The sequence below is a fragment of the Lepidochelys olivacea genome (genome assembly GCF_965140295.1).
Source record: "Lepidochelys olivacea isolate rLepOli2 genome assembly, chromosome: 2".
NCBI classification, from domain to species: Eukaryota; Metazoa; Chordata; order Testudines; family Cheloniidae; genus Lepidochelys; species Lepidochelys olivacea.
Window position 1 is genome coordinate 187682729 of NC_140412.1, and position 21149 is coordinate 187703877.

The following is a 21149-nucleotide window of genomic DNA, read 5'->3' on the forward strand; positions in this document are numbered from 1 at the left end:
TACACACAATTATATGTAAACATCTGAAATCATGAAACTGACCAATTTTAAAACCCTCTGGCCAGAAAATGTACCATGAATTTGGTAGGCCCTAGCTACGAGTTACTCATGTGCAGCACTTCAGCACTGCAGTGATCAATGCAGACAGCAGGACTGCTAATAGCAAATAATTCACAAATCATCAGTTGGGTTATTTTAATTTGCCTACTAGTGGTTTCTGAGCTGTTAGGGTGCAGTTGCTTCCTGTTTCCAAGCTCTTCTCCATAACCAGGAGGGCTGGGACCCTTACTTGTATGGGGTGTGAAAGCTGAGGGTCTGGGCAGAACAAAGGACTCCAGCAGCTGGGACTGGAACCCAAATACCAGCAGGCCTGGGCTTGGGGATAAAATGGTGGGAGCTGGCAGCAGTGTGTGTGCGGGGTGGGGTGATTTACATTAGAGCAGTGGTTCCCTAACTTTAACAACCTATGAACCCCTTTCAATTAAATGCCAAGACTCACGAACCCCTTCCTAAAAATGAATATTTCCAGGGATTTTCTCCTTTATCTGAGTATAAATTATAAAAGTGGTGATCTTAGAAACACAAAATTTGTTTTTATGACATGCTTATTGCACATTATTTATCATTGCAGTATTTTTACTACATTATGAAAATGGCAACACTCTTCCAAGATTTCACTTTTGTAACTTGTATCACTTTGAATGAGCCTGTTGTAAGACAAGGCTCCTATGTTTCATCAAGGAGTATCAGATGTGAAACAGCATTATTTAAGAAGCCAACTCAAAGAGTTCCTCCTACACAAGCATTCAGGTCTTGAGCAAAAAGTCCAGGCAAACAATGCCCGTTACAACAAAGGTTAAACTTGTTCTTCATAATAATTTTAAAAACAATACTAGCTGCCTATTTAATTTTAAAAACAGCAAGAAATATCCTCCTCCCTTTCCACCTTAGAGACAAAGGTGCCACAAGTCCTCCTTTTCTTCAGTGTGATAGATATGCATGCTTTGATCTCCTTAGCTCTTGGAAGTCCAGGGGCTCCAGTCCCATGCTGCCCAGGGTCCCTAGGGACAGCTCTGTCCACCATTAGGGAATTTTTTCCCTGAGAACCCCCTGTCACATTTGGCAAACCCCAGTTTGGGAACCGCTGTACTAGAGGAGTGACGGCCACGTGTTTACTCTAGGGCCCCACCCCAGGCACTGCCTCTCCCTGCCCCCAGAGCCCTCCTATAGCTTCGTACCCCATGCACGCCTGGCTCCCAGCCCAGCCCCAAGCAAAGCCCAGGGGCAGGCCCCCTCCGAGCCCAGCCCCAGCCGCATTAGCCAGGGAGTCCCCAACACTCGCCGCTCTGCTGCCACCTGCCGGCCGCTGCCCACGTGACTGCTACTAAGCCCCCGGGCCTCCCTCCCTTCCCTTCCCTTCCCTTAGGAACCAGGCCACCTTCACCCCCTTTGCCTCACTTCCGCTGACGTTGCTGCCGCTGATTGGCCGACGGGACTATATAAATGAACGTCACTGGCTGCCGCCTCCCTCTTTCGCTCGTTGAGCCTAGCGAGGTCCCCCATACGGCGTTGTCACCGGGTGAGGCTTGTGGAGGAGCAGCGGGGCGGGATCCGGCCTGGGGGACCGTCCGCACCGCGGGCTACGGATCGGGCAGCTTCTGGGGCAGTTTCGGGACCGGGCCGTGCGGGGGCGGGGCGGGCTCCGGCATGCTCCCCCTCCCCCTCCAGCTCGCCTGGGCCCGGCTCAGGCAGTCAAGGGCCTTTCGTGAACCCCGCCTGCAAAGCGGCTCCCGCCAAGCGAGCGGTGAGCGCGTGTCTCTCCCCCCCCCCCCCCCCCCGCCACTAGCGAGGTGGGGTTGGGCGTCGCTGCTGCTGCTGTTTCGGGGAGCGGCGGTTGCATGGTGCGCAGAGCCGCCGCGTGCCCCGTGCTGGGCGCGGGGGGGGGGTCGCTCCTTTTGGGTTAGCTCGGCCGTACTGCCTGTGGTTTAAGCAAAAGCCAAACCAGTGGCAGGGTTGCGGAGTGGGCCGGTTGCCTTTTTTTTTTTTTTTTTTTTGGGTAGCCGTTTAACTGTGGGTTTTCAGTCACCCCTTCCTTACGTGACACCCCCCCCCCACGCTAGGGATTGTCGTGGGCATGTAGGGGCCTCAAGGAGTCGAGCCCCGTACTGTGGCAGGACCAAAGCTAGACCCCCTGGTTCTCTCGACAAATTTCTGGGTGGCTTCCGGATGTGGACGCCAACTCTTGCTTGTGGCTGCTCTCACCGTTTTTCCTAAAGTTAATTCTGCCCATACATCGTACGTGCAGTTCATAGTAATTTATTTATGTAGGGTGTTTTGCAAACACGATAAAAATAAGGTATTGTCCGTCTGTCTTGAGCCTAAACAGAATAGAAACACAAATAAAGTGCTTTGCGTGTTCTCATTTTTTTTGTTTCTTTTGCTTTTATGGTGGCTTTCTTTTTAGTAGGGCTGTCAAGCGATTAAAAAATTATTGCAGAGTTAATAGAATACCATTTATTTAAATGTTTTTGCATGTTTCTATATTTTCAAATATATTACAACACAGAGTACAAAGTGTACAGTGCTCACTTTATATTTATTTTTGATTCCATGTATTTTCACTCTAAACAAAAGAAATAGTATTTTTCAGTTCATCTCATACAAGTACTGTAGTGCAATCTCTTTATCATGAAAATTGAACTTACAAATGTAAAATTATGTACAAAAAAACTGCATTCAAAAATAAAACAATGTGAAAGTTGAGAGCCTGTGAGTCTACTCAGTCCTGCTTCTTGTTCACCCAATTGCTCAGATGAACATGTTCGTTTACATTTGCAGGAGATAATGCTGCCTGCTTCTTGTTTACAATGTCACCTGAAAGTGAGAACAGGCATTCGCATGGCGCTCTTGTAGCCGGTGTCACTAGATATACATGCCAGCTGCACTAAAGATTCACATGTCCCTTCATACTTCAACTACCATTCTAGGGGACATGTGTCCGTGCTGATGACAGGTTCTGCTCGATAAGGATCTTAAGCATAGTGGACTGATGAATGTTCTTTTTCATCATCTGTGTCAGGTGCCACCAGTAGAAGGTTGGGTTTTTTTGGTGGTTTGGGTTCTGTGGTTTCCACATTGGAGTGTTGCTCTTTTCAGACTTCTGAAAGCATGCTCCCTCTCAGATTTTGGAAGGCACTTCAGATTCTTAAACCTTAGGTCGAGTGCTGTAGCTACTTTGGAAGTATCTTTGCATTTTGTCAGATCTGCAGTGAGTGTTGTTGAAATGAACAGCATATGCTGGGTCATCATCTGAGACTGCTAGAACATGAAATATATGATAGAATGCAGGTAAAACAGCAGAGGACATAGAATTCTCCCCCAAAGCGTTCAGTCACACATTTAATTTTTTTAAAAAATGCATTAATGAGCATGTCCCCTGGAATGGTGGTCTAAACATGAAGGAGCATACGAATGTTTAGCATACCTGGCAGGTAAATACCTTGCAATGCCAGCTACAAATGTGTGCTGCAAATGCCTGTTCTCACTTTCTGGTGACATTGTAAATAAGCGGGCAGCATTATCTCCTGTAAATGTAAACAAACTAGTTTGTCTTAGCAATTGGCTGAACAAGAATTAAGACTCAGTGGACTTATAGGCTCTGAAGTTTAATGAAAAATATACACTTACAGCACAGAATACAATATATGAAAATGTAGAATAACATCCAAAATATTTAATACATTTCAATTGGTATTCTATTGTTTAACAGTCCGATTAATCGACAGCCCTACTTTTTCGACTTGTTAGCTAGTAAGTCTACTGCTGTGAAATCATTTTTTCTTAGCAGCAGAGGTGATAGCTAGGTGGGAGGCAGTGAGAAGTGATTAACAAACATACAGATCACTTTTCACAGCAGACTTACTCAGCCCTGGTAAGCTGGGGAACAAATTAAGCCTTGGCTGGGGAGGTGGGCGTGGGGTTGGTGCTACAGCCCTTTGGCAGGGGGATGCAGCCAAAGCCTGCAACCCCATGGTTGGAGCTTGCTGCCTGACACCCCTGGGCTGAGCCCCATTGCACTTGGGAAGGTGGGGGACTCTGGCTGGCTCCAGGGAGGCAGGGCCCAACTCCTGGTGGTGGGCCTGGGGGAGGGGCTGTTGTCATGCACACCCTCCCCGGGGGGTGGGGGCTGTGGCTGCAAGAAAAGCCCATGATGGCTGCATGCGAGATATGCTGATCTAGACTATCCTTTACATGTTTGTACAAACTTTAAAAACCTCCGGTGACTAGGATTCCCCAATGTTCTGTTACTTCTGTGTAAGTTTGTGGTGGAGTGAACTGATTTGTTGTTCCAGGTTCCCTGCCGTTACTTTAAAAGGGGAACTTTCACAATGTCCGGAGGTCTCGATGTCCTGCAGATGAAGGAGGAGGATGTCCTCAAATTCCTTGCTGCAGGAACCCACTTGGGAGGCACCAATCTAGACTTTCAGATGGAACAGTATATCTACAAAAGGAAAAGTGATGGTATGTACTTGGCAGTGCTTTAGGATTTACAATGGATGTTTAGTAGCAGCAACTGGTAATGATGATTAACAGGGTTACATAAGAATGTCACCCATTCACAGCTAAGTTTTATCCTTGAAGAATCAACTCGGCAGAGCAGCTGGGTTCTATTTCTTCTTGTGCAACATTGAGTACCTGGAGCAGGGGTGGGCATACTACGGCCACATCCGGCCTGCCCCATCCCTGATCCCCCCCTGAATCCATTGGTCCCAGCCTGGAGCCCCCTCCCACACCCTGAACTCCTCATTTCTGGCCCCACCCCACCCCAATTTTGTGAGCATTCATGGCCCACCATACAATTTCCATACCCCAATGTGGCCCTTGGGCCAAAAAGTTTGCGCACCCCTGACCTACAGCCTCCTCACTGATATGTATATATGACTGAAAGCATATTTTAAAACTTGGGTTTGTACCTTTTCTGGCTTATGATGCACATAAACTTTCACAAACCTTTATTTCCTGCTTATGGTTTTACCTTAGAAATAGTCTAGTCTAACCGGATTATGCTGGAAGATACCTGGAAGGTCTTAGGGATGTTCAACAAAGGTGTCCTTTAGCCAAAATACTCATTAATACTGGAGTTAAATAGATGCCAACAAAAACAGTCTGACTCCATATCATGTCCCTTCTAAGTTCAGCTTTCACGATTTAGGTAGGTATGATGTCTCAATTCCAGGCCTCCACCTATACCTCAAAAAAGGGACAAATAAAGACCCAAGTGTAGTTTTTTGTCTTTCAAATCACTTAGTAAATGCTATTGGTTTGTATCTTTTTTCCTTACTGTATTATCTCTCTACACAATGATGTGTCAAACGAGCAGGAATGGCTTGAATAGAGCTGGCCAAAAATAGGGGGGAAAGTGTTGTGCAGGATTTTTAAATTTGTAACTGGTTTTTGAAAATCAAAACTTTGAGGCTTTTATTGTCAGTTTTTCCCCCAGCTATAATATTGATCCAAAAATGCTTTTTGTCAAATGTTAAATCAATGACCGAACTGAAATTCAGAAAATTTCTACAGCTCTGGGTTTGAATAACAAAATTGTTTTGTGCATATGTGGTGGTCCATTGTTTTGTTTTTCCTCATTATAAGTCTGAACTGCACGCTGTTGAAGCTCAGAGATTAGGCCAGATTCTGACCAATGACCTCTTGAGTGTCGGAGGTGTGCTATAGTGAGTTGCATGGCAGGATATTCGCTAACACCAGGAGAGGTGTTCCCTCTGTGACTGGGGTTTGATAGTAATCGCTGCCACATGCCAATCTAGTTACACAAAAGTGCAGCTCCAATGAGAGCTTATACTTGTTGGTTATTGTGGATGCTGATGTTAACACTAGGTATTTACATCATCAATCTGAAGAGGACTTGGGAGAAGCTCCTATTGGCAGCCCGTGCCATCGTTGCCATTGAAAACCCAGCTGATGTGAGCGTCATCTCTTCCAGGAATACTGGACAGGTATGTTATTTACAGGGCATAAGGCCTGCTTTTGTAGAGTTGTGCTCACGGAACATATGTTGCATGCAGGGCTGCGAGGCTCAGTAAATGGGAAGCAGGCGACCCGAAATCTAATGCTTATTTTGGACACAGACTCTTAGCATTTGGGGCTTGGGAAGAATGTGTGAGTGTCCATTTCCAGCAAATTTCACACATACACAGAAGCTTCAAATCTGTATATTTTGCAGATACAAGTTGAATAGTTCATAGTGTGTTGGTCTGGTCTTTTAGAGCAAGTGTCTTGGATGTGAGGGCTAGGTGACAGTAATTAAGGTAATGACAGATTAGTGACTAAATCACTTGTTTTAGATGGGTTCTCATGCATTCTAATTATGCACATTTCTTTCTTCACTTCTTGTAATCTTGGGGAAAAACCAGCTCCTGCATTATACATCCTTTTTGGAGGCCCAGTATTGCAGCTGTCACTTTTCCAAAGTCCCTTGGGAATCCGTTAACATTGCATGTTGGTAGGGGTTGTTGCTGAATGAGATGGTATCTCTGGGTTTCCTGCGTTGCAGTGCTGTCACATTTCATTTTAGTAATAAACTCTTTATAAGACCTACTTTCATTCTCCAAATCTAGAGATGCTGCCATATGTGATACAGCAGGGAATTTACCCTTCAAATTAAGTCTAGCCTAGCCACTGTTAGCTTTTGCCTCTCTGCATTGGTAGAGATGGACCAAAGTGGGTTCAAATTCATAGTGCCATGATAAGTAGGTATTGTATAGGTCTACCAGATATAACCTGATGCTCTTGTGCTTATGAATGGATTTTGTTGTATACTTCAACTGCATCCTGTTAAAACTTGAGAGGTCACTGGCAAGAAACTAGAGTCAGCACCAAGTGCCAAAAGTGTGCTACAGTGAAGCAGCATGTCAGGATCTTTGCTAACACCAGAACACGGTCTTTCCGTGACTGGAGTTTGATGGCAATCCCTGCCATGTGCCAGTTTAGTTGAGAAATCTGATAGGCTTAAAGAATTTTTCAGTAAATTAGACTTGGTCATATATTCCTGAGACATTGTCACAGGTAAATTTAACTGAGTTTTTAAACCTGTGATTAAAGTTTTGCTGCAGCCAGATATGGGAAGTTGAAATACTGTATAGAAATTTGGGGAGAAATATCTTGCTCTTTGTCTGTCTTCTGTTTCCTTACACCCTTCACCCTCACCTGGTATTTGTTACAAGAGGATCAGTGTAAATACAGAGGCAAGGTAAATGGTAAAGCTAGATTTAGTGACATTTAAGAGAAAAGACCTCTGGGGAGTCACATATGGTTAGGATTAGGAAGTGGTCCCTTGTTTTCCAGAGTCCTGAGCTGGCTGCTTATTTCACTGACAGATAAAGTTTTACTCCTTCATTTCAGTCTTGCAGAACTGGGAATAACTGAATACAATTCCATTCTGTTTCATGCCAGAGCTGAGTTGCCAGAGGAGTTCACTCAGACAGTGGAAATTAAGATCGAAAGAGTGTCATTCAAAAATACATATCCTCTTTGGTTGCCACAGTGCCACGACAGAGATTGTCAATCCAGCTGTGTAATCCTGGTTTTGTTTTTACTCCCCTGGTAGCGTGCTGTTCTGAAGTTTGCTGCTGCCACTGGCTCTACACCAATTGCTGGACGTTTCACCCCTGGTACCTTCACAAATCAGATCCAGGCTGCCTTCCGTGAGCCACGCCTTTTGGTGGTTACAGATCCCCGGGCTGATCATCAGCCATTGACTGAGGCATCTTACGTTAACATCCCAACCATTGCTCTTTGCAACACAGACTCCCCGCTGCGCTATGTGGATATTGCTATCCCATGCAATAATAAGGTAATTGCTCTAGTATTCAGTGCTTTTCCCTTTGGCACTCACTCTAGATCCATGGTATGGAAACCTTAGTATGCACTCTTTCAAAACCCTATCTGCAGAGAAGGGCTAGAAAGTAGTGGCATATCTAATTTGGAAAAAAACCAGTTAAAGCCTTTGGCATGGGGCGGGGTGGGGAAGATGGTGTGAAGGAGGGATTGAACTGCACACTGTTAGAGCTTGGAGCTGAGGTCAGTTTCTGGCCAATGAACTCTCAAGTGTAGGACGTGTGCTACAGTAACCTCAGCAGGATTTTTCGCTAACGCCACAAGGGCCTTTGCAGTCCAATGAGTGGAGTTTGATAGTGATTCTTGCGACATTTCTTAAATGTGAGAGATAAAAGTGAAGCACCAAGATCAGTCTTCCAGCTGATGAAGAAATTGCTCTGGAAACATCTGCACTCCCTCTGGAACTACCCCAATGGTGAGACTGAAGGGAGCAGGAGCCTAGGATGTTTAGACCCTTACCTCTGAAATTTGTTCATATCTAAGTCAAAACTTGAACATATTCAGAATATGCTGTAACTTATGTCTGTTTGGTCAGGCTTTCTTAGCTATGTCAGTTCAGTTACCCCATAAACATACTACTCATGTCTGTTCTTAAAATCTTGATGTTTTTGGGGTGTCTGTGGGGTCTGACCCTCATAAGCCAAGAGGATGACTCTCACTGAGCCATGTACAGTCTACCCAGGTGTTAGTGATTGATCCATACTAATGTCTGCCATAAATAGTACAACTGTTTGTTTCTACATTCATGTGGTCTTTTCACTGTTGATCTGAAAAGTGAGCAGTGCCCAAAAGAGTTGCCTTTATCTTGCTTTGTGAAGGACCCTCAGGAAGGGTTTGAGGGAAAAATAAGCATTCGTCAGTTCCAAGAGCTTGTGCTTTTAAGCAGTTTGGACTTGGTATGTCCATTTTGTGCTCTTCCTTTATAGATTTCAGCTACGTATATCTTTTTTTTTTAAAGGACTGGTTTTGAACCAAAGGTTAGACACCAGTTTGTGTTTCAGGGGGCCCATTCAGTGGGTCTGATGTGGTGGATGCTTGCCCGTGAGGTCCTGCGTATGCGTGGCACCATCTCCCGTGAACACCCATGGGAGGTTATGCCTGACCTCTACTTCTACAGAGATCCTGAGGAGGTAAAAACTTCTGGATTGGGTTGGGAGTGTGCATGTAGGGGAGGGTATGGAAACAACCTTGCAGGTCACTTGAGGGCAGTTTCATCTGTAATACAATCACTAAAATAGTTAAAACCTCAATTTTAAATGGTCTTCAATCAGTGCAAGTTAACGAATATAGGAATGTACTCCCTCCCTCTGAGATTCTCACAATCTTGTGTCTGGTAGATTGAAAAGGAGGAGCAGGCTGCAGCTGAGAAGGCAGTTACCAAGGAGGAGTTCCAGGGTGAATGGACAGCCCCAGCACCTGAATTCACCGCTGCTGCGGCTGCTGCTGCTGCTCCTGCTCCTCAGCCTGAGGTTGCAGATTGGTCTGAGGGGGTGCAGGTACCATCTGTGCCTATCCAACCATTCCCAACTGGTGAGTTTTTTGAGAAATGTTTGAAGGAAGAGTTGATGGCAGATATAGAATTTCTTATGTGGGGGATTTTTTTTAAAGATCTGAGTTGGTGATAGTCAACTGTATGAAACTTTGGAGATGTACATAGAGCTCTGACTAGTGTTCGTATGCATTGAGTGAATTTCCTCAGATTTTCATTAGGTTTGGGTGCAGTTCCATAGTATTTGCTAAACATTTCCTGCAGATGTCCTCTGGCTAGCATGGCTGAGTATTGGGAAGTATTTTATATATTCATCTGGGAAATTTGTATAGATTTCCCTGTCTTAAGAGCCTAAACCTTTGGATCAGTGCTTTTTAGTGATCACAATTGTTTTCCAATGGGATACATGAACAGTCAACCACACTTTTGTTTCCAAAAGGGTTCTTGCCTATTCAAATGCATGATTAGATATGCATGTGAAACTTGTTAATAATAGGTGCACAGAATGAGTACAATTGCTGTAGAAGTTCCTGATAGTCACTTTGTTATTTCAGAGGATTGGAGTGCCCAGCCTGCCACTGAAGACTGGTCTGCAGCTCCCACAGCACAGGCCACTGAGTGGGTTGGGACTGCCACTGAATGGTCTTAACTTCCGTACAAGTACAGTGAAAGAAGTAAATAAAAGATCTGTTTCTTACACCTTGCATTTCTGGTCCTCCTTTCTGGTATATTTATGTTGGTGTTTTCTGAAATCTCAATTTGTTACTTTCCAGTTAGTTTCTTTAGACATAGGCAAACTTGAGATGGGGCACTTGCCAAGATTTGGGATGCCCAAGATACAACCTATAATTTTCACTTTGTAAAGTCGTCTTTTGTGCTTTTTCAGACACAAATGCTTCACAGAGCACAATAGGAGCCACTCCAGGGAAAGCCAGGTAGTATAAAGAAATCTTGAGGCCTTAAGCACTCCCAAATCCTTTATGGCAAGAGAAGCCAAACCGTGAGACCACTTTTTCCCAAAGGGAAAGAGGGACAGAAGAACTCCGTAGAAAGCAGTAGCCCCAATCCACTCCTAAGGTCATATTAAGGGTCTTCAGACCTTCCAAGACAACAGTTTGGGGAAGAGTAAAGACTTGCTTCCAGGCCCCTTTGTTAAGATCCCCAGCAACTGTCAGCTCAAGTTTTCCTTTCTGATCTCTCTCTAGAGTCTAGACTATCATGAAGCAGAGACCCACAGTATGGGAAGTCTCAAAACCGGTAGCTTGTTATACATAGGCAAAAAATGCAACTGTGGAAGGAAATAGAGAAGTCAGAATACTTCAGAAGGACAAAGGAGAAGTTCAGTCACCTTAATTAGCTTGGTTCCATTACAGCTATGATAAAATACTAGCCAACAAGTAAATGTACATTTGGGCATTGATTTGATTTTCCTTCAGGCTGGTGTAAGTGACCAATCTGTACACTGGATCTGTAAAACAAGCAATATAGAGAAGCCATTTCCTGCCAAGTTGAATAATTTCAAGAGGCAATTTACAGGGCTGGTGAGCCAGGAGTTAATAGTGGCAGTAAACTAGGTTGAGTGAGTCAAAAATAATCTAGAAACAGACTAAGAAGGAGTAAAGACAGAAGTTCACTGACTGTCAGTACTAAAAGCCTATATTCACATTTAACTGGCCATAGATTCTAAACTCCATGGCTGGTAGGATGGGGGCTGTTGAAACCCAGACAGATGGAAAACTGAAGCAATATAAAAAGAAGCCAGTGTGCATTTGTCTCCTATCATATAGGTGTAACTCCTTAAAAATTCCAAATAATGGATGATAGCAGTAAAGGGGATATGTCCATGCATGCTGCACAAACTACCACCTCAGACCACTTCTTGAATGCATACATGAATATCATCAATTGCATATTAAAATTGTGCTGGGAGTTAGATATTTAAGGCCTGATGCTAAGGAGAACTGAAAATTGTATCTAACACAAAAACTGGGAAGACCTTGTGCCCCTTTGTTATATATCTACATGCCCAGCAGTGAGAGATGCTTCTGAAACAAGTGCAGTTTTTAACTTAAGTAGCATTCAGTTTTCTCACATTTTACCATTATTCAGATTGCTTGTTTCCCACCATTTCAGATTATATTTGTGTGGGCATTGATCCAAGCTGTGTATCCTATCTTAAGCCTAATTTTGTTGGAGTGGGGGTGGTGGGAATGAGGGATGTTTTGAATGTTTAAGTACTATAAGTGAATCTGAAGGGGCTAGAAATCAACTATGAAGCAGGTGACCCTACCAGCCTTTTAATTTCAAATTTAACCATTTTATAAGACACACGGGTGAGCGCAGACAAGTCTATGCATAGTCCTTGTCTAGTGGATATAAGACTGTTTATATGGAGCTGTGCTGCTGATGATTTTAGGTGCTCTGATAAACCAATGAGTCTTTGATGTTTAGAGTGGCTTATGCCCTAGAGCCACCAGGCTTGTGAGGTTACAGTGCATGATTTGATGTATGCAATTCTGTAAGCCAAGCACCAGTGTTGTTATCAACAAAGTTCAAGGTATGAAGACCTCCAGGAAGTTGTCATTTTGCAGTCCTCAACAATATGATCATGGTTTGTGGCTCCCCACATTGACATAATGGACTGTCTCTAGCAGAATTGGTGGCATTTTACAGCACAATGTCTGGTATGAAACCAGTTCAGACGGCTCCATTGCCGTTGTGGTAAATCAAACCTGGGTTGACGCTGAGAATTTGTCCCTTTCTCTGTGGACCGTGAAGCTCGCCACATGTCCTCTGCTATAAATCCCTCACCTGATGATAAAGTTTTGATAATGTTGGGATGTGACACTTAATATAAGGTAGGGATGAGGTAGTTTTTTAACTTCTGTTGAAGTTTTACGTATACACAGTTGAACTCTTAAACTTGATTGGGGAAGGTGCATGTTCAAATCTTCGCTGCTTGGGAGGGTTTTTGTTTCCCTCATCAGCTAGATCAGGACTCTTACTACTTTGCCAGAGGCCCTTCACTGCAGGAAAAATATTACATATAAACTAAACAATGTACATTTCCTTTTCATTTTAATGTAAATGGTTGTAATAGAAATCCCTACCACTATTCACTCAAAGAAATTCAAGATCTTTGAAACAAAATGGTTCTGCTAAAACTACTTTTTCTTAAATTAAAGTTGAGAGCAAAATGTATTCAGAGGGAGCACACCATATATTAATGTACAATGTATAAAATAAACACCATGTTAATCAATATTCATTGATTTTAAAGTAATCATTCAAGTTTGAATACTTTTCAATTTTTTAGTGTAAAATCTGAATGTGGGCTATGTAAGTAAAGACTCCTCACTATTTTCTACTAATTATAAAATCAAATATTGTAAATAAAAATAACCCTGAGGCAACAGGTACTCATCTGATCCAATAAATATCTTCTCCACCAGTGCCTCCTTTTATTTTTTGAAAAATAAATATATCCATGTCAGATTGAAATACTGCTGGTCATTTTATACTGTTGTAAATGGTGGACAGTGTGTTGCTGTAGGTTATTCAAAGTGAAATGCACCATTGTACTTGTGAGAATTAAATGTGACATTGCATTTAAAAAAAAAATCTATACTCCACCATATACAGCTCAAAAGTTACTTATATAGCTTACTGGGATTACATGAGTCAGTTGGAGTTAGATTTGACTGGAGAACATAGTTGTGCCTGTGGACTACCCACAATTTGGGAACCCCAGAGCTGGATAATTTCCCCTGATTTGTGCAAGCCCAGTAGGTGGTGCTGTTGCATCTAGGCTGCTTCAGAGTCTAGCAGTGCAACACTGAAAAACAAGTGCTTGACAAAGCAGTACCTGAGGGGAAGAGAGTGGGATTCCACTGGTTCAGTCAGTGGTAGATTGAGTTAGTGGGGCCCTGTATGCAGCTTCCTTTTTGACCCAGGACCCAGCCAAGAAAAAGAACATCCTCTTATCTCTGTGGGGGTGGTGCTTGCAGGCAGCAGTGGAGACACCCACCCTCTGCTTTTCATTTTCTCCCCCTTCATCCTTCTATATTATAAGTAAAAGGAAGCAAAGGAAAATAAAGTGAGGTACTTGGCCACACTCACCAGCCTTGCTGGGAGGCAACTGTTGTTGCTGGGCTGAGCCAGCAGCGCAGCCAGGGCTGGTCCCAGGGCTGGGAATCGCTCCAGCCCCTCAGGAATGGTGCAATCAGCCAGGCCAGGGCCTGCCTTGGCTGGGCTCCCTCAAGATGCACTTGCCTGGAGGGCCCCAGCTAAGCCCTCTGCACTGTCTCCCCTCACACCTGGCTGAGACTGGCCAGGCTTCTGCACCAGTCCCAGGTGGCTCAGCTCCAGGGAGACAGGCAGGGCCTCACAGATGGTGGGAAGCAGATACTGCCTGGAGCCGGAGGTGCACTGGGGTCCAGCCAGGAGGCTGAGAGGAGCAGGGGGTGAGGCCAGCGTGCAGAGAGGGGTCCTCGGCTAGCCGGCAGGCAGGCCAAGAGGAGCAAGTGGTGGGCAGGGGGGTCTTGGGGAGCAGTGCAAGCGGAGCAGGCCCGGGCCCCTTCTCAGCATGGGCCTGACTCCATGGAGCCACTGGAGCCATTTTAAACCCGGCATTGCCTGCCTGCCTGAGCCTTGCTGTGCAGCCAGGTGGGACTTGGGGCAGGTTGTCAGATGAGATTTGTCCTGCATTTTGGGGGGCCCTGTTACTGGGGGGCTCCATGCCACCACAGTGTTTGTTTCATGGTAAATCCGTCTCTGGGTTCAATAAGGGCCTGATAAGACTCCCATCCTCCAAGAGACTATCACCCATCCTAAAACTTGCCATTCTCCAAGCAGTACTGAAGAAACAATCATTAGTACCTAGCGTATAACTGCTAGCTAAGCAAGTTACTTGGGAAGCTGGAAAGACAGGCTTCAGTCCCAGCTTGTCAGCCTTCTGGTCTCTTTCAGTCAGGGCTAGAACATGGTATAGACAGCACTTGATCTGGCAGCTGACCTGTCTGCAGGCTAGAGTATATCAGTCAGTAATCATCCTAATGGATTTGTGTCACATTTTATACTATTGACTTTCATATAATCCCATTTTACCTCTAAGAGATTGAAAGGAAACACCCTGAAATATTTCAGGTCTTTTCTTTCACTGAAAATCGAGAGTTGCTTTGGGCAACAGTTTCTCCACCTCAAACACTCTCACTTCACAAGGTTCAGTCCTCTCCCCATCTTAACATCTCTGAAACCATTGGGAGAGCTGGTGAGAATATGGCATAAAGTGCCATCAGTAAGTAGATTACATCCAGCTCTGCATCTTTATCAAATTTAAATGGTACCATCTCCCAGTAGAACCCTCATCCTGATAAGGGGCATCTCAGTGATACTGTAATTTAACTGCAGATGTTACTCTGGCTAGACACATTTTGAATATTAAACTTTCTCAGTGTTCTGCTGTAAAATTTACATTGTTTTATTTCCGTTATAGAGGACACATGGGTGGTCATTGGCCTTATAATTTGAAGAGAGCCTTTGACACTTCCATTCCTAATTTAAGCCACCGTTGGTTCTCTCTAATCTCGGGAGAAAGTGGAACCCACAAAGGGTTGATGATAAAAATTGGGTAGAAACTCATAAATGTTCCTCTCCATGGAAATCTTTAGCATGGCAGCTTTGTTTCAAGTATTCCCAGATTCAGTTCTCAGGTTCCTTGTAGCCATAGTACTCACAAGCTGAGGTGGAAAATGCTTGAAGCAGAAGGTCTCTGGTGCCATTTCCATCAGGTTGAGCACAGCGGTTTGCTACCTGGATTGATTGGCACCATCTGTCTGCCTTGCATTTCAGGCTCTGTTGTTTACTCTACTCTGGTTCTTCGAAGATTGTTGCTTTGGGGCCTATTTGAAAACAAATACTTTTTCTTGTTGACTCAGGTTTTTTCCCCTTTTATGTAGCTTCTTCCCTATACTTCCTAGTCCCAGCTTCCCCAGCACAATCACTGCTCTTTTTTTTTTTGGTTTTCCCTCTCCCAGTCCTACTGTCTACCCTCCTTTGTTCTCTTTTGCCTTGGGTGATCAGAAAAACTTCCCTCCTTGAGAAGCTTATACTTCCCTCAGCTTGCCCTGCTCGTGTTACAAAAAAAACAGGAGTTTTTAGATGTTGACTGTGGCTCTTACTGAATCATAGAAATGTAGGGCTGAGAGGGAGCTTGAGAAGTCATCTAGTCCAGGAGTGGCCAACCTGTGGCTCTGGAGTCACGTGCGGCTCTTCAGAAGTGAATGTGCGGCTCTTTGTGTAGCTACCGACTCCGGGGCTGGAGCTACAGGTGCCAACTTTCCAATGTGCCGGGGGGTGCTCCCGGCTCAGCCCCTGGCTCTGCCACAGGCCCTGCCCCCACTCCGCCACCTCCTCTGAGCCTGCAGTGCCCTTACTTTTCCCCCTCAGAGCCTCCTGCATGCCACAAAACAGCTGAGCAGGAGGTGATCATCAGTGGGGCAGGGGAGCGGATGTGGGGGGCTGCTGACATATTACTGTGGGTCTTCGGCAATGTACATTGGTAAATTCTGGCTCCTTCTCAGGCTCAGGTTGGCCACCCCTGATCTAGTCCATTCCCCAATGCTGAGACAGGACCCCTAGATCAGGAGTTCTCAACCTTTTTCTTTCTGAGCCACCCTCCCAGGATGCTATAAAACCTCCATTGCCTACCTGTGTCACAATGACTGATTTTCTGCATATAAAAGCCAGGGCCAGTGTTAGGGGGTAGCAAGCAGGGCAATTTCCTGAGGCCCCATGAAGCTAAGCTGTTCAGGCTTCAGCCTCATGCACTGGGACTTTGGCTTTCTGCCCTGGGCCCCAGTGAGTCTGATGCTGGCCCTGCTTGATGGACCCTCTGAAAGCTGCTCACAGCCCCCTCAAGGGGCCCTGGACCCCTGGTTCAGAACCAGTGCCCTAGATCATCCCTGACAGGTATTTATCTAACCTATTCTTAAAAACCTCCAATCATGGGGATTCCACAAACCTTATTAACCTAGTGCAGTACTTACCAAGCCTTATAGTTAAAAATCTCATCCTGCTGACTGCCCCCAGAGGTGTCACTCCTCTGCTTTATATCAACGGAGGGGAAGGAGATCATTGTTCCCTTTGTAAATTAAGGGAGAGCATTAGTCATGATGGTAGGCTCCTCTTTGGCCTGCTTGTCAGGCCTCAGTCCACTCAGGACACAGGCCCTTTAGGCTCCTTTCCACCGTAACGGACGGAAAGGAGAGAGGAAAACGACTGATTGTGAATGAAAGAGAAGGGAGGGAGTGAAATACTTGGGAAATAAGAGAAGAAAAGAATAGACACATATTGCTGTAACTGGTCCTGACTTTTTGTTCTGGAAGGGGAGGGGATTTCACAGGAAAGAGGGAGGTGGCTTCATTGGGGCAGAATAAAGGAGCAGCATCTTTTCCTTCTCACAGCTACCCAAATCTTCTTTTGTTTACTGCTTTCTGGTTTTCCCCCCCAAAACTCAGGTGACCACGGTCTGCAGTTAAGCTTTCATTTAGGCCCTACCATCTACAAGTAAACAGCCTTCATTCACAGTGCAGTTAGTCCTCCCTGCAGGCTCCTTTAAAGCCTTTTTTTCTCCCTGTGTGTTTGGGTACAGCCATTTACATCTCTCCAAGGGCTATAGACTGAGGGTGTAGCTCTTCAGCCACTCTCTTGGGTGTGGCTTTTCTCTCCATTTGGAAGAGAGCTGGCAGCTAGAAGTGGAATGTTTTTCTGGCTCCAGAAATCTCCTTTTCTCCATCTAACTTGGCTTCTGGTCGCCCCAGAACAGATGTACTAGCTTGCTATCCTAATATAGCTACAGGGAGTGGTGATTCTCTAGCTTGTTAGCAAAACTAGGTGAGCTAAAGATTCCTTGTTTGGACATTGTAGGTAGTCAAATATGCGGCACCAGCTCATTTTGGGGGTCTGGCATCTCCAGCAACCAATATTGACAATCCCAAGTGTTCAAAAACCAGGAATAGGGCCTCAAAAATCATGAGATATTTTAAAAATAGAATCCATTTTGGATCCAGTTTATTAGTCTTGTGGGTATTTTTTTTTTTTTTTGAGCCTTCAGGTCAAGTCATATTGTTAAGCTTTTCTCTGCAACCATCAAGGTTACACACTTTTTTTCTTACCTAATCACATGAGCCTGAGCTGAGCCTTTAAGAAAAAAAATCAAATATAATGAAATTCACAATATAATTGTGAGAATTTGCAGCGGAGCTACAGTTCTATGAAGTGGGTGCACTGGGCTTCAGTCCCTGTGAGGCTGCAATATGTGGGGAGGGTTAGCTCTCTGGATGACTGTTGCACCTTAAGAAAAGGAGGACTTGTGGCACCTTAGAGACTAACCAATTTATTTGAGCATAAGCTTTCACGAGCTACAGCTCACTTGGATGAAGTGAGCTGTAGCTCGTGAAAGCTTATGCTCAAATAAATTGGTTAGTCTCTAAGGTGCCACAAGTCCTCCTTTTCTTTTTGTGAATACAGACTAACACGGCTGCTACTCTGAAACCTGTTGCACCTTAGAATCTGGTGGTAGCAGACAGCACAACTCCTACAGCGGTGATAGGTAAGTAGCAGGGCTTTGTATTCATTTTAATTTATAATTTATTTTAAAATTTCAGGTGTTTCTTGTTATATTTGAGGAATAGTTGATTGGCCTTCTTTATAGCATTTACTTTTATCTCCCTCAATAGGGCTGAATACTATCCAGGAGAAATCCTGGTACTGCAGATAAATTAGGAAGGGTTCTTCATGTGTATGTGTAACACAGCGCTATAAACTAGTGCTAGTTTGGGACAAGAATGCTACTTTGTTGAAGATAGCCTTGGTTTAGGGATTGTTTCTGGGGCTAATGATTGGGGGTCGTTCCACAGCGAAGGAAAGCAAATCTCTGACTCCAGGGGGAGGGTGAAGTCCCTGCTTTGGACAGAAGGGCACCTGTTCCCTAAAGGTACTGTAGTCACCCTGGGACACAGGGAAAAATCTAGAGACCAGTAGTGGTAATTGCAGGGAACTGACTATGACAATGCCTCTTATAGCTCCTCTTGCTCTCTTCTAAACCAACTAATTCCATGGGCTGTTAGTCTCTCCTTATCTGGACTCTCCTACTCTCCCAAATATCTCAGATTGGTTCTGTTGCCCTTTTCTGCTCCTTTCCTACCCTGCTCTGTCTTTCTGAGAGATGGTGATTAAAAATGAACTTGGTGTTTAAGATGCAGAATGATTTATGATGTATTTTCTGCATTGTAGTCTCCTTAATATAGCCTAATACTCAATTCCCTCCCCACTCTCTGCAATGCTATACCTCTGCTTAGGAACCATTCAGATTTTAAAGGGTATGGTACCTTCCTGAAGACTGTTTTATTATCATCATTAGTTAAGGCTTAGTGACTCCTGAGACATGATGGAAAAGTGCCATGTTTAAGTACTTGCCTATAACTGACACATTAAAAATGTAAATGTGATCTGATTTACCTCTGAAATCAGTCTCATGGGTTCCCTGGAGCTGGTAAAAGCAGGGAGTCCTTGATGTATGGAGCTCTTTTCACAAAAAACGTTAAAGGGACAAAAAGTCTTTTCATCACAGCAGGATTTGGGGATCAGGTTGCCCATGTGTCACCAGCCAGAAAGCACATTGTAAAACAAAGAAGTTTGTTTGTCAGTTTTCACACAAGGTCTCCTGTCAGTAAAAGCTGGTGCTCAGCATAGAGCCTTCATCAAAGCTTTCTAAATTGCCACTGCCAGGTGAAGGCCGAAATGCTGTGTTTGGCAGACAGTGCCATACCTGTGGAGGCTTCGCAGGGCAAGCCCTGGACTGGGAGTTAGCGAGACCTAGGTTCTATTCCCAGAGCTTCTATGGGCCTGCTGTGGGCAAGCCATTCACCTTTCTGTCCCTCAATTTACCCATCTGTAAATTAGGGATAATGATGCTGGCTGACTTTGTGAAACCCTTTGAAATCTACTGATGAAAAGCCATATAAGAGCTATATATTTTCTTCAGTATTGCGAGGGGAGTGTATTTGAGGAATGGGTCCAAGACTATTCTTCTTTGAAAAAATCAATTCTCTGGTACTCTTTCTCCTCCTTTCCATTTGTTTCCTTCTATTCTCTCTATTTCTCTTCCTACAGGGTCCTGCAGCAGGCCTTCCTGCTGCAGCGCTCCAGACTCTAGGGAGCGGATTTACTTGCCCTCACTCATTCTGTATGCCAGACACTGCTCCTACAGGAGAAGGAAAACCTACCACACCAGTGAGGTCCCCCAAACATAGAAGTCAGGAATCCAGGGCTTTAAAACGTTGCTTTAAAAAAGTTCTCCTTACGCCCAGGTTCTTTACAGACCCTGGATGGGCTCAGATTCTTTGCTCTCAACAGCTCCTATGTGCTAATTGTCAACAGCTCCATATATGTGCCCAGCTCTCTCCTGATTTCAGCACCTGGAGGACGTTCTTACAGTGTGTGAACTCAGACTATCTGAGCAAGATCTCTAGCTAAGCAGAAGTACCTGGAATGATCATAAGGGGCAAGGGCCACACAGATGGAATGGTGGCAAAAGGGCAGTTTGTCCAAGACCTGCCATTTGAGAGGGCCCCCAAACTGAATGGTGTTATAAGATGGCACAAAGGAGTCGCAGCACCTGGTTTGGCCTGAACACTCCTTTATTGTGACTGCAGGTAGCCAGGCCAAATATGAGTTTGTGGCAGGGGGATCCAGTGTGCAGGATTGCAACTCTACTCAGGTTTGGCCCAGTAGCCCCTCCGTCACCAGCCAGGCCAAATTTGATTGATTTGAGTGATTGGTGCTGTGACCCCCACATTCCAGGTTGCAACTCCTGGAGCCAGGCCCAGCTCCACAGCCCCTTACCCTCCCAGGACATGAGCTACCACCATGGGGAGAGCTTGCTTTCTAACACACCCCCCTTGCTTGGCCTCCCTTCAGTGATAATTTTTTTTGCGGGGGGGTGCCTCCATAGCCTTTGTGTGGCCCTGCCTGCAGCCTAGAAGGGAGCCATGCAACATGCAAACAGTTTTTGTTCCTCCTGAGTACAGTAAACTGTCTCCTTAGAGATGTGTTGAGCTTCAGGCTGATAACTCAGGTAGCTGGTGAATAGCCCTGCCTGCCAGCTCTCATTAGAAATACAGGATAAGCCCTTTCTTGTCCTTGGCAGCCTCTTTAATGTAGTGGGGAGGGGGGGGGGACGGGACGGGGGGGGACTCATTACTTTAAATATGTAAGGCTGCATTTGTACACATCTTATTTTCAGTTCTAAGAGTGAGGCCCAAATGCCTTTGGAAATAGGTATTATTGTGCTATCTGTAGATGGTTTGTGAAGACAGATGTCTTAGGGCTGGCTCTATTCCAGCTACAATTAACCCATGGAAGACACTGATTCTGAACACATTTAGTAAATGAGCCGTGACTAAGAGGAGTAGAGGCAGCACTGGGTCAGGCTGGGTCTATATTTGGAAGCTAGATATTGAAGCAATATCCATTTGCCGTAGGAAGCTGTGCTTGTGGCTTAGTTCTGCACTGATTCAGAAGGAAGAGTACCTGCTGTGAACATCCCAGCATAGTGCGATGCTGGAGAAGAGTGTTTTTAGGGAGAAAGGTAAAATTGGAGGGCCTATGTATGCTTTAAAGATGCTGTGGTACTTTTTGTTAGAGTTGTGAGTTCTGTCCAGGCAAAATTTGAGCTTGGGTAACTTTA

General features: G+C 44.8%; 1 protein-coding gene across 1 annotated transcript; it reads left to right on the forward strand.

Annotated features, from left to right (window-relative positions):
* The first annotated feature begins 1473 nt into the window (after positions 1-1473).
* On the forward strand, positions 1474-10097 carry RPSA (ribosomal protein SA). The gene is made up of 7 exons (XM_084620917.1): positions 1474-1579; positions 4353-4521; positions 5893-6011; positions 7622-7867; positions 8913-9041; positions 9249-9441; positions 9955-10097. The coding sequence occupies exons 2-7, from the start codon at positions 4389-4391 to the stop codon at positions 10047-10049; spliced, it is 915 nt and encodes a 304-aa protein (XP_084477043.1). The 5' UTR covers positions 1474-1579; positions 4353-4388; the 3' UTR covers positions 10050-10097.
* Positions 10098-21149: the final 11052 nt, after the last annotated feature.